General features: G+C 38.7%; 1 protein-coding gene across 1 annotated transcript in view; it reads right to left on the bottom strand.

Moving 5' to 3' along the window:
• Positions 1–3,968: 3,968 nt before the first annotated feature.
• The window catches only part of FAT4 (FAT atypical cadherin 4), a 184,477-nt gene continuing 175,298 nt past the window's right edge, over positions 3,969–13,147 (bottom strand). Inside the window, exons 16-17 of the mRNA XM_024119347.3 lie at positions 9,517–9,778; positions 3,969–6,904 (exon numbers count right to left, since the gene is read on the bottom strand). Coding sequence (XP_023975115.1) covers positions 5,040–6,904; positions 9,517–9,778 — 2,127 coding nt within the window. The 3' untranslated portion in view covers positions 3,969–5,039. The remainder of the gene's footprint in view (positions 6,905–9,516; positions 9,779–13,147) is intronic.

Raw genomic sequence — 13,147 nt, 5'->3', positions numbered from 1 at the left:
ACCACTGCGCCACCAGGGAAGCCCTGAATTTATTTTTTAAAATTAACTTAATTAATTAATTAATACCTTTAATTTTTAAAATTAAAATTTATACAACCTCTGAAAGGTAGGAATTACATACTTTGGATATATTAATGCCTCAGCAGTAAGGAAACAGACTGCTTTACTGTTATTTATCTTAACATGCTTCGTATTAATACACATACAGGTTTGGATTGGTCATGGGGGGGTCGCATGAATCAATCAGTGTTAGCACAGACATTCATCTCAGTTAGAAACATCTCTCCCTTTGTCTTCGGGATCTTAGACATCAGTGCAGAGTGAGCGCATATCCACATTCTCAGGGTTTCCTTTGCATTTGGAGATGCACTTATTTTGCAAGAGAATATGCATAAATGAAGGTTTGCTTCAACAATCATTCTGTTTCTGGGCCTGTTCTGAATGACCATTCTTACTCTTTATCCTCACATCCATTCTACTCTTAAGGTTTCTGTGGTGCAGTCTTTGCTGGTGTATTGACAGTGATCTGGCCTCCCTGACTCGCTGGCTGTTCCTCTAACATGGAATGGTCTCCTACTTGGGGATTCCCCATGCCACCGCCTCTGCCTGCAACGGCATCACGTGACCACGCATGTCCGTGGCTTGTTTTCCTGCCTCATTCAGTGCTCTGCTCAAATATCACCTACCCAGAGAGACCCTCCCTGACCAACTCATCTAAAATAGCATGGAGGAATTCCCTGGTGGTGCAGTGGTTAAGACTCGGTGTTTTCACTGCTGAGGGCCTGGGTTCGATCCCTGGTCAGGGAACTAAGATCCCAACAAGCCATGCTGCGTGCTGCGTGGCCAAATAAATAAAGAAAATAAAACAGCAGGCACACTCCCAAGTCAACATCTAGCCCTTACACTGCTTTAGTTGGCTTGCAAGGGTTTGTCTCCACTAGATATTACACTGCATAGTTATTACTGTATTCGTTACTTATTGATGGCTTGTCTAGCTTCTCTACCAAAATGCAAGTTCCTTTGAGGAAGGTCTTTGTCTATTTTCTTCACTGTTTTATCCCATGATCTAGAAGAGTGCCTGACATGTAAAGAACACTTGATATTTTTTGAGATTAAATGGATTTACCCGGGACATTGAACCTCTTTATATCTCAGTTTATTTCTTTGTTGATGGAGAATGTTATACTTCATGGACTTTGGTCTAGAATATATTTGTTTGCAATGATTATCATAGATGCATAGGTTATGTTAGAATTGAATCACTGATATTTATCTGTATGCATGAAAATTGTATGCACCAACATTTATTAGAACTTAGTGCCTTTTGCCTCATTCACAATAAATGAAAGCACTGAATCATGTATAATACTGATCTATAACTCTTGGACTGATAAACCATTGAAACTGCTGGCTGGCTCAGTGATGGTAACCATATAAATTACTAATAATGTGACATGTCACTCAAAATACCTTTAAGGAATATATACTAGATTAATCACAGACTTTAATATTTTATTTCACACTGAAAGCTCTAATAAATGTATCCCCAAATACATTTCATTTCTAGGCTTATTTTTCCTAAGGGGAATGTAAATTTAGTCACCTTAGAATGTTAGTCCTTTTAAAATTGAATCTATGACATAAAATAATGAGAAAAGGAAAAGTGCATTGCTGAATTATTGATTCAAAATTTAAAAATCATTTTCACCTTTTACACATTAATCTTATCATAATGTTGAATTCAAGTGAATAAAAATGCATTTGCATGAAAATAGTGATTTCTTAGATGCGTTGTCGGGAAGTGATAAAGTCACAGGGTGATATATATATATATTTTTTTCTTATAAATAAAATATAAAGAACATAGCCTTCAATAGTTTAAGTCCGTTGTCCTTCTCCTCACCCTCTTTGTGGGTAAACATTTTAAGGGCAACCTGTGAGGCAGAAGTTGTGCTCCGCTCCCTTCTGATGCTGTTTTCCTCAAATGATTTTAACATATCTGAACAAGTGGTCAATGAAATCGGCTAACTTGGAACATTTTGGAAATGGCCTTGAAAGCAACAGCCATGGGCTCCTTAAGAGCTGAGTGATTGGAGTCCTGTGCCATGTCGCCAATCTAACTAAGCCCACAGATCTTGTGGCTGAGTGATCACAAGATGGCAACATGCCCACGAAGGTATTTTCTATGTGCACCTGAAGGAAAGTAATGTTTCCTCCACAACAGACATGCAGGAAGAGCCCCGAAGAGTGACTGTACTCCAGGCAATCCAATATACCCGGGCAAGGGCTGGATTAAAATTCTGAAGGCATGATTTTATGTGCGAAACTGCAGGCCACCACTAGCAATTAATTTGCGGGGATTGTTACCTTGTCAGTTTGTCTTCAATCCCCATTCCACTACAGTATGTTAGGTCATGTCACTGTTTCAGTAAGGATTAATTTCCATTTTGAGTGAAAATTTCATTGCATACATTTCTGATTTGTTTTGCTATATAAGTATTGTTCTTGCTTCAATGGAAAAGATTTAAAGAAGAACCAAAGGCTAGCAATTTTCCAATAAAAATTCTGTCTTATGCCGAAACTGGGATTAATTAATCAAGGGAATAGTAATTCTCTATCTATCTCACAGAGAATTCCTAGAGAACTAGAATACAGAATCCTGGCATCAGGTTCCTTCTCCTTAACCCTTAGGTTACTTTTAGCTCTGTTCTCAATTATAGAGTTTATATTCTTGAGGACATTGAGATGCTTCAGAGTTTCTCAGAAAGAAAAATGTATCCTGTTCTGAGTTATGCAAAGCTAGCAACATGTGCCCATATTTGGTGCATAGATTCATAATCCTAAAATTCACAGGGAAATACAAAAATATGTTGGCTTATTGCAGGTGACCAAAAAAACCCCCAAAATTAGATTGGCATCTTACACTCAGTCCCTAAATTATGTTATATGAATACTATAATTTAGATTATACCCACATTTTATTTTCTATCAATAATTCTGGCACAGATCTCAATCTGTTGTTATTAATTTAAAATATTTTATTTACTAAAAGCTTTTTCATATTTTATGTACTGAGAACTTTTACATACGGTTAAAATCTCTATTCATTATGGGGCAACCAGTGGTAGAGGATAATATTCTCAGCAAATATTAGGTATGGGGCAGGTATTTAATTGCAAAAAGTGCTGAGGTTGTGACATAATTTGCAGAAGTCCTGTTATTTCAGATATAACTATTTATACACCACTGGATTTCTTCTGGGCTAGTCTCTTCACCTGGATTGTTTCACTCTTGGGTGACTATGTGAAAACAGGGGTTTGTCTTGGCAAAGGTAGTATGTAAAATTTGTTTAGAATTTATGCAGCAGAGTCATCAATAAATTAAGCACAGGTATGCGTTACAGAGCTTTCACTGTCATTCCTCCTACCCATGACTCGATTTAGAAAATTTGGGGCTGCATCCTTGGAGCAAATGAGACCCAGACATTTTCCCATAATTAGTTTTAATTCATTGCTACTCCTATTATTATAAGCCTGGTCCAAAGCTGGCCTTTAGTGAACATATCTAGGGGGAACGTCCAAGCATTTTTTTGCCAGAATGCTTAAACCAGGCTCATAACAAAGTTAGTCTCCTAAGGTCCAACCTAGTCTAGACTCATTGTGCTCTAGGGAAGTCCAAGAACTCTGACAGGTAGGAATGCACTAACACGACCTTAAAATATCTGTTCTGGCAATTATCCATACTCGTGTTTTTTAAAAGAAAATGAGGTTGCCCATTTATCATTCAACTTGTCATACCCTATTGACAAGTAAAGACTTTTCTCAATTGGGCGTGGAAAGAGTATGGGAAAATGAAAAATTAATAGTACACTATGAATGCAAAGTATTTTAAATAAATATTTTAATTCTATCATTGGCATTTAAAAGTAGAAAGCATACAGTATGTTACAAATATCAAACTGTGAAAAATATGAACGTTACATAAGTAACAAATGTAAAAAAGGTATTTTCTTACCTTCCCTGAAAGTAAGAAAACCATTCAGCATAGGAAAATATCAGTATCAAAAACACAGCTTCGGTGTAAAAAAAAGTTTTTACACAGTATTAAAAACAGGGTCTACAAAATGACAGAAAGTAAGAAGTGTTGAAATTTGACTTTATATAAATTATAAAAACTGGGTACTCGGGGTAAATGTTAAATGGCTGAAAACTAAGTCCAATCATGGGCTTTCTTTAGGTTGATTCTTTAAAATTTTAAAAGCATAGAACATTTTTCAATAAATAACTTTTAAAAGTGTCTCTGAGAAGTGTTGCTAGGACATCATTCCACAGCAGGAGAGCGGCAGAGTTTTGGGGACAACAATTTGTTCCAAGCGGAAGCCTGATGAAAGTCAGAAGACCAAAATTGTTTACAAAAAAGATTCGGAATTTTTAACAAAACTTGGTAAGAAAGTTCTAAAGTGCTGAACAAAATGACTTAATTTTAGTACCCACTGTCATGACAAACATATTCAAATATTCAGACATTTCTGAGCAACATCGAATACGGAATCCATAATTCTGAAAAGTGTTAATACTTAGTCGTTCATTCAAGGATAGAAGGGCTCTTTCTACACTTTACTAAGATGGGTTAAACCTCAAGGATCTTGCAATGCAAAACATGACAATAATAATACAATGGAAACAATACACATAACCCACTGTGAAAGCACAAGTTCGTTTCGGCAATGGCAACGGTATTAATTTTAAAAGTCACAAATCAAACATTGGTAAATAAGAAAAACCTTTCCAAACGCTGCATGCCACATGACTAGTTACAAAATACAATGCATGCAGGAAAAGAAATTCAACCAAACATATTTAAATTAAAGAGTTGTTCTGAGTCTGTTTCAGCAGCATTGTGGTTATTATTTTTAAGGTTTCCTCTAACACCAGTTCATACTGGCCTGTTTTGCAAATGTGACCCACCGTATTCGGCAACCTTACAATGGTTTGAGTGTTTCTTGTTTTTTATATTTTTATAATGCCAGCACACAAAGGTCACACATACTGTTCTGCTTCCCCATCTTTGGGGGCTGGCTTAGTTGTCCCACCTTTGCCTTCTTCATTTGCTGCTGCTTTTTCCGGGAGAGATGCCAAATCTTTAAACACATCTACATAGTGGCCAAAGCCAGGGCCCCAGTTCAAAAGGTTGTCCCAGTTGAAATTCCCTGCTTGCTGCCCAAGCTTCAAGGGCAGTGTGTTGTCAGCGACCCCAGGCACTGCTGCCTGTGTGCCCACAGGTCCCCCCTCAGCCCTGCGGCCGTGGTATCTTCTAGGCTTCAGTCTGGCTCCATAATTATCTTCATCATCTGCATCAGATTCATTGACTTGAGATAATTTGGGCATCCTGGAAGTATATACCATTGGTTTTTCCCTGTCATATTCCATCTCTGAGCAAGTGAAAGACTCATGAGAGTCACTATCAGAGGAAGATTCTGGAGCCGGAATGCCATCTGCTGGGTTCCTCGTTCTGGACAGTGGCCTTCTGCAGTCCTCTTCTGAAGAAGACCTCCCGTGATCTGCACTGCAGATACTTGGGTTTCTAGGGCGAGGGGTGTTTAGTCTCTCCACCTCCTCAATGGAGAGTCCTACTGGTGGAGAAGATTCCAGAGGAATCTGCCCAATTGGCTGCTTCAGGCGACTCCCCGGTCTAGAACCATGAGATGCCATGGCCTGAGGACTCTTGCTTCTCCTTCCCAGCCTCGCAGCGTAGTTGAAAATGCCGGGTTGGCACACATCGCCGTGCATTTCCAAAGTATTTCCATCCCTTATCGGAAGATGCAATTCCCTGGCCGGGCTGTTCCTGTAGAAAGTGGAGGACTTGGAGAAAGGCGCTGGGCTGTGTCGAGACAGAGGGTTGGGAGTTGGGCAAGCCGAGTGGCTCAGGGAGCTGGATCTTAAACCTTGACTGTAGGAAGGCTGGTAAGTCAAGCTGCTGGCTCCTAAGGGCATGGGGGACTGCCTGGCGAAGCCTAGAGGACTGTGCCGCTGGATGGAGAATTTCGGGGTGTGGCTGCGGAACTGCTTGTAGTGTTGGATGATGTCTGCGTCCGAAGGGGCGATGCTGCTGGCATTGTCGATGTCATAATGCTCTATCTCTTGCTCCGGGGAGGCCAAAGGGGCACTGGGGATGGTTTCTGAGTTGTGGGGAAGATCGGTCTCATCGTAGATGAGGTAGGGGTTCTCCCTTTCAATGATATCAGGCTTCGGGTTCCCTTCGGGCTGTTTCCTCACGGTCATGTCCTCCCCGTAGGGGGGGATGTTGTCTGGATCATCAAAAGCAACGTTCTCACTTCCCTTTTTCTTCTTCTCCTTCGGTTTCTTCTCCTCTTTGGGATTTTTGGCCTTCCTCCCCCGGCACTGGTTACACAGGATCAGGCTCAGGACCAGGAGGGCCAGGACGGTGGCACAGCTGCCCACGATGGCGGGCACGGCCCACAGGGGCAGGGAGATCTCCTCGGGGCCCTGACTCAGAACACAGACGTGCCCTCCGGGACTTCCAGCCTTGCACACCCTCCCCGGAGGACAGAAGACACCAAGACAGGCCACCACCGTCTCACAGGTCCTGCCTGTGTGTGACTCCGGGCAGCTACAGGTGAAGCCGGAGTGCAGGCCTGGCTCACAGCTGCCCCCGTTCTGGCACGGGTGGGAGGCGCAGTCTCCGGGGGGGACGCACTTGTACGCGTACCACTGATTGATGCACAGCAGATCTCCCCAGCAGGGGTTACTGGCACAAATGTTCGGGCCACGACAGCCCATCTTCACTGAGGGATCCGTCTTCGAAATGGAGGCCAAGCTGTGCTTCCCGCTGAAAGGAAGACTTTCTCCGCCATACAGCACAGAAGCGATGCAGCCATCAAACCCTGCCGGGGCAAGAAGGAGCAGTAAGGCGTTTTAGGGAAAACCAAAGGCTTAACAGGCTGCACAAATCTGCAGAAAAGAAGCTTCGCAATCACATCACGAGAGTTTAGACACCACAGTCCCAGCGCCATCACCCCGTTCGAAGGCAATAAATCTGTGCCTCTTACAACAGAAGGTAGCAAGATGAGTAAGATTTCCATAACAGAACGTGGAGCAGTTTGCTGGGACCCGCTCTTTCTGAACATTCATGAAGGGCTCTAACAGGCTGCGTCTTCGTTTTATCCCTCCTTTAATTATCTGTTGGTTTTATTTTTATAGTCTATGTACCAAGAATTACATACATAAAAATAAATTTTATTTTAAAACTACTTAAAAAGAACTAAAATAGGCCAAAAGCTTCAAGCATTAGATCTTGCACTCTCAGTGGAGGTGATACTGCTCCCAAGGGGGGAGTTGAACATAGCTTCTTAAGGAGCAAAAGAAAAATCTTAGCTATTACCATGACTTGTGGGCCTCCAAAGGGCAGATATAGAGTATACTTGTTGTGGGGACACGGGGGGCGGGGATGTGGATAAATCAGGAGGTTGGGATTAACATATAAACACTACTATGCATAAAACAGATAACCAACAAGGACCTACTGTATAGCACAGGGAACGCTACTCAATATTTTGTAATAACCTATAAGGAAAAAGAATCTGTATGTGCCTATCTGTGTGTATATATATATATATATATATATATATATATATATACATATATATGTATAACTGAATCACTTTGCTATATACCTGAAACTAATAGAACATTGTAAGTTAATTATACTTCAATTAAAAAAAATGGAGTATACTCATTCAATTAACATTTTATGCAGTAGCGATGGCAGGGGTTGGAAAAGAAGATCTAATACAGCTCCTTAGAGGGCGATGATTTTAAAAAAAGTTGAGAAAGACTTTGTTACACTAATATTTGTGTGCTAATATTGCTAATGCTCCACTCACAAAGCCCAAGAATATATCCTGACACTAACAAAAGGGCATAATTTACATTGGCTTATTGTCTTACAACATCCAAATGAATTAGCATCCATATTCTAAAACAAGCTAAATACGTAAGAACTAATTATTACCTAGGCTTTAACTTTTACGCTTTGACTCCTTTACTCTGAAACACATTTTTCAATTTTCCTCTTATTTGGTACATCATTCCACCCCAGTGTCATTTCCATCCCTGATACACTCTTTTTCCATGAGTTCCTGGGACATGTGCTTTTGTTCCTCCTCTCCTGGTTTTCTTTCTATGGCTTAGTCCCCTTTCTGTCTCATTCTCCTCTAGACAACCATTGGCTCTTAGAACTACCCAAGGTAAGGCCCTGGGCTTTCTTTTTACTCTACACCCTCATATTTGCTTATCATATCCATGCCCAGTACTTCAGTTACCTGCTCGACACTCATAACTCCTAAATAAGTATTTCCAACTGGTCTACTCCTGATTTCTAACCCATCTACCCAAAGGTCTTTCTCAAAGGTGCTCCAAACTCAGAAAGCTCCAAACAAAATCTTGATGTTCCCCATAGATGTATTTTTTTTTGAACCCTTCTGCAGTTTCCTCTCTTAGTGGCACTACACATTAGTTGGCATGTCAGAAACCTTCCTGAATTTTACCAAAAGCATCAACACTTTGGCTCATTTTCATTCCTAAAATATTCTTCCCTATCCACTACTTTTAAACTCCTGTGCCACCAAACTAGTCCAAGCTCACACAATACCTTGCGTAGATCACTGCAATATCTTCCCAGCTAATTTATGCAAGTCCCCTCTTGTCCTTCTCCAATGTATTTTCCATGGTGTAGCCTGAAAGATCTTTAATGCCACTGTGTATCTGATTTCGATACTTCTGTGATTAATTTTTCAGTAACTTCCCATTGTTCCAAGAATGAGATAAAAATTGCCACATAGTCTAGGAGAACTTTCATTCTCCAACTTCATCTTTCATCTGTGACATCAGTCCCCAATATTCTGGGTTCTGTGATCCTGACTTAATCTACTTCTTTCTCTTTAGTTCCCATTAATATAAATTAACTTTCATACTTTCCCATCCTCATCTTCATAGGTCAGATTTAAGTACAAATGTCAATTTCCAGAGAAGTTTCCCCTTCTCCACGTTTTTGGCAATCTCTTAGAATTCTATATTCTTCCTCACATCATTTATCATAGGTTAAAATAATATAGTTACTTGTGTAACGATTTGATTGATGTTTGTCTTCCTTACAGGACCAGGTATTCTATGGAAAGAGTCCACCATTGTAGTTCAAGCCAAGTACCTACAGGGCTCTATAAATATATGTTGTGTGAATGAACAAACAGATGAGTAAATGAAAGAATGTATAAATAAATATTTGGTACACAAGGAAAGGATCAAAACACCCTGGGCTGAGTTATGAACTTGGTAGAAAATGCCTAAAGAAAGTGATGACCAATAATTTATTACCAACTTTCTAAAGGTAGTTATGATAGTCTTAGAATATTCATAATGGACATTATCAGATATCCAACTACTTTTAGAGGAACAATTTTACCTTTCTTTTGTGCCTCTACTCAACACAAGCATTTACCTGTTTGAGTATCTCGATGAGCTTGATTGGGAGGAATTCCTCCAAGAGATATAGTGAGCACATCGAGGCCACCAAAATCCTGAGTAGGGTGAATGATATCTCTGTTAAAAATTCTGTCGATGGACAATACTGTGGCTGTTCCATTTTTTCCAATTAGAAAAGTATGCCAGTGGCCGTCAGCAACGTAGATTTCAGGAATATTTCTCTCCACTTTCCCAGCAATTCCTGCATCTGACGTAAAATGTATTTTGCCATTCTTAATCTGTAAAACATATTAAAAATAGTGTACAATTAAACTATGGTATGCTTGAATAAAAATAAAAGTGTCAAGAAACCTTAAAACATTGATCAATTTAAAGCAGAGAGAACAGTTGAGGAGTCTGGTTGTGTTAGAGTATGCCTTTACAATTTTAGGTAACATATACCTTCACATATAATAGGTTCAACAGTTTTCAATATATTCTTATATTTATAACTAATTTTTCAAGATGTATAGATTTATTTTCCAGAACACAACTGAGATAAATAATAGGGTGAATACTAATTTTAAGATAGGTAAATCACACCTTTTTATGAGTACTTATATTTTAATGGCAATTGCAAGTTTAAAAAAATTGTTTAGTAAATGGCCCACAGCTATCAAAAAATTTTAAAACTATTTCCAAAAAGAGAAATCAATGATTAACTATAAATGAAGCATAGTTGGAAAAGTGAAGACATAAAGAAATTGTTTTACCTGTCAGCTATTACACACTGGAATTTTATCTTAAAAAATCATGCTTATTATTTATTAAGATGACCACTATGATGAATAAAGGGTGAGTTCTTAATAATGAGGCATCTGGACAAGTCTTTATTTTGGCTGTCTTTTAAAATTTATCTAAGGGATATTTGGTTTCTTTTACTTTGCCCAGTAGAACATTGGGTAACAGGATGCTCTTACTCCAGTTTCCAGCTCCCAAGTTTCCAGTTTTCTAAGTAGACACTTAGAAAATGAAATAATTTATAAGGCAGGATGAAAAGAGCATAATCCCATCACTACCGCCAGACAGAGCTGGTGCCTCGGCCGGGGGATAAAGTGGCACTGCGTATCAAATGACAGGAATGAAAGGATGGATCCGTTTATTTTGTCACTTAGATCAAATGCTTTTCCTACATGCAACAAACACATCTGGTAGAATTAAAATGAGTTCATTTTTACTTTATGGAAAATATGCCTAACACATTTACATAAGTTATTCATAATGTAATATTTTATTAAAGCAGTTTCTCCAGATAGTAATATATTCCAGTACTGAACCCAGGGGAAAAAAAAAAAGAAAATTGTGGTTAAATGACAATAACATTTCATCAAATGGGCAATGTGTCATGAAACAGACAGTGAAAACAGCAACTCCTCTTTGGTTATAGCCAGAGTCCTTTTTGGAAAGAAGCCTTGAGAAGAGCCTTCGGCAAGCTCTGTGTTTCTCTCCTAATTGATCACACCATGTCATCCTTTCATTCGACCAATTTCTGATGAAAGGGTCCTTGGAACATACCATGGAGTAGGATGAATAAGAATATATGTTTCCATTACAACATTCTTCATGTTCTACTTCTCCCCAATAATACTACCTAACTCTTCTACCCACCCTAACTTTTGAAACGTCATGCTCATTTTTTGCTTGGTTTTATTTATTCATAGATTGATTTGCTCATTTATTTATTTTTGACTCTATAGAGCTCGGAATCATCCTAACTCTGTATGGCATACCTGGCCTCACTTCAAAAGAAAAACAAACAAACAAACAATACACCAAAAACCACAATTGATCTGGAATAGAAAGCCCATCATCTGGCATTATTACATTTCCAAATATGGAGATACCCAATGTGCCGTGAAAGAAGAGAGATTGGTGAAACACTTTAAATACAGTTCAAAAGCCATTATACATAAGAATGCTTTCCTTTTGTTTTCCTCTCTGAAATTTTCTCTCCTTAGTTTCTTTTTTTATCTGAATTAAAAAAAAAAAAAAAAGAAAGAAAAGAAGGGGAAAAAAGAGACAGAAAAAGCAACTGTCAGAAACTGAGCCAAAAGAAAGACAGAAGAAAACCAGGGGCCTTGGTCACTGATAAGCTAACTGATAAGTAAGAGTCCATTCTAACTTGCTTCCTCGCCTGGATAAGCAGATCGGATTCCTGTCATCCAAGTAACTTGCTTACTTACAAAAGTCACTCTCTTCCTGTCTATTCAGTTCTTCTTAATCAGTGTTTCTTTTTAATCTATTTACTCCACTTGCCAACCCCCTGAATCTCTGAAAAACCACCTTTCAAAATTTTCATACAAAAGAAATGTGCATTTTGGTCTGCATTAGTCATTATTTTTACTCATTTTCCCTTCAGGGAAAAAGAAATCTCTTTCTAAGTGCTTGCTACCAATGCAACGAAATCTGGAGAAGTTGCATGCTGCTGTCCTGTTGGAAACGCAAGATTTTATAGTGACAAAAACGGATGTCGACATTCAGCTTCTTCCTTGAGGAAGAAAAATATTCTGTCTCCAATTTCTTCAAGCACATTGTTTTTGTATCTCTTGGCTTAAAGAGATAACATACAGAAATATTTCATATGTCATTTAAATGGCACGAGGACTTGGAAGCAGCCTAACAGATAACGCACAGACCTCAATGTCAAAGCCTCTCAATGCATATAAGAAATGTTTCTGGTAGAATATGGTGGTCTACTTCTTTCCTTACTTTCTTTACTTGCAATACACTTTTCAATGAAAACCATAAACACTGAATAATAACGTTATACAGTGACTTAGGTGTTTCGTTTTGCAGCAGTTACTCTATTAATTCTGGATCTGGGCTCTTTGTCTCAACAATGGAGGTAAAGTTATAACCTGAAGATATTCTCCAACTGGATTAGGGCAGAGCTTCTCAACCTCAGCACTGACATTTCAGACTGGATGGTTCTTTCTTGTGGGGTGTTGTGGTGAGCACTGAAGGGTGTTTAGCAGCATATTTGACTTCTACCCACTAGATGTTGGCAGCAGTACCCTTCTCACTCCCAACAACCAGGACAATAAAAACGTTCCCAGGCTTTGCCAAATATCCCCTGTGGAGGGGTGGTAAAATCACCCCCAGCTGAGAATGGCTGGACTAGGGGGATTATGAGAATTTTAAAAAGATTGTTTTTTAAACTATTTAAAGCTATGTACAGGCCACATAACAACCGACTTGGCTTGAACAGAGAGAAATTTTGAGAATAAAGAAGCTGAAGTTTAAAGGGGAATGTCTGTTTTTATTTTTAGTATTTTATGTGAATTAAACCTAGTAATTTTCTATGCATATTGCTCTTTTCTTTATGAACCAAGCTTTCAGTAATTTTCAAAACGTTGAGTTATAAGTGAAAATAATTCAGGAAATCTGGATTTGTTTTCTTAAGAATTAACTAAAATTCATATAAAAATTACCAGCAGATTTATAATAGACTGAATGATATTAATAAAAAAGCAGTTGATATAACTAAACTAAAAAAAAAATGATGGTCTGAAAGATGAAGTCTTATTTGTGGGAAGGAAAGCAGAATAATCATTTTAGAAATTAAGAAAGCTAAGAGCTGACAGGAAATGCATATGTAATGAAATTAT

Source organism: Physeter macrocephalus, chromosome 7 (assembly GCF_002837175.3).
Source record: "Physeter macrocephalus isolate SW-GA chromosome 7, ASM283717v5, whole genome shotgun sequence".
NCBI lineage: Eukaryota > Metazoa > Chordata > Mammalia > Artiodactyla > Physeteridae > Physeter > Physeter macrocephalus.
Note: the sequence above shows the minus strand (reverse complement) of the source record. Positions and strands in the feature narration are given on the sequence as shown.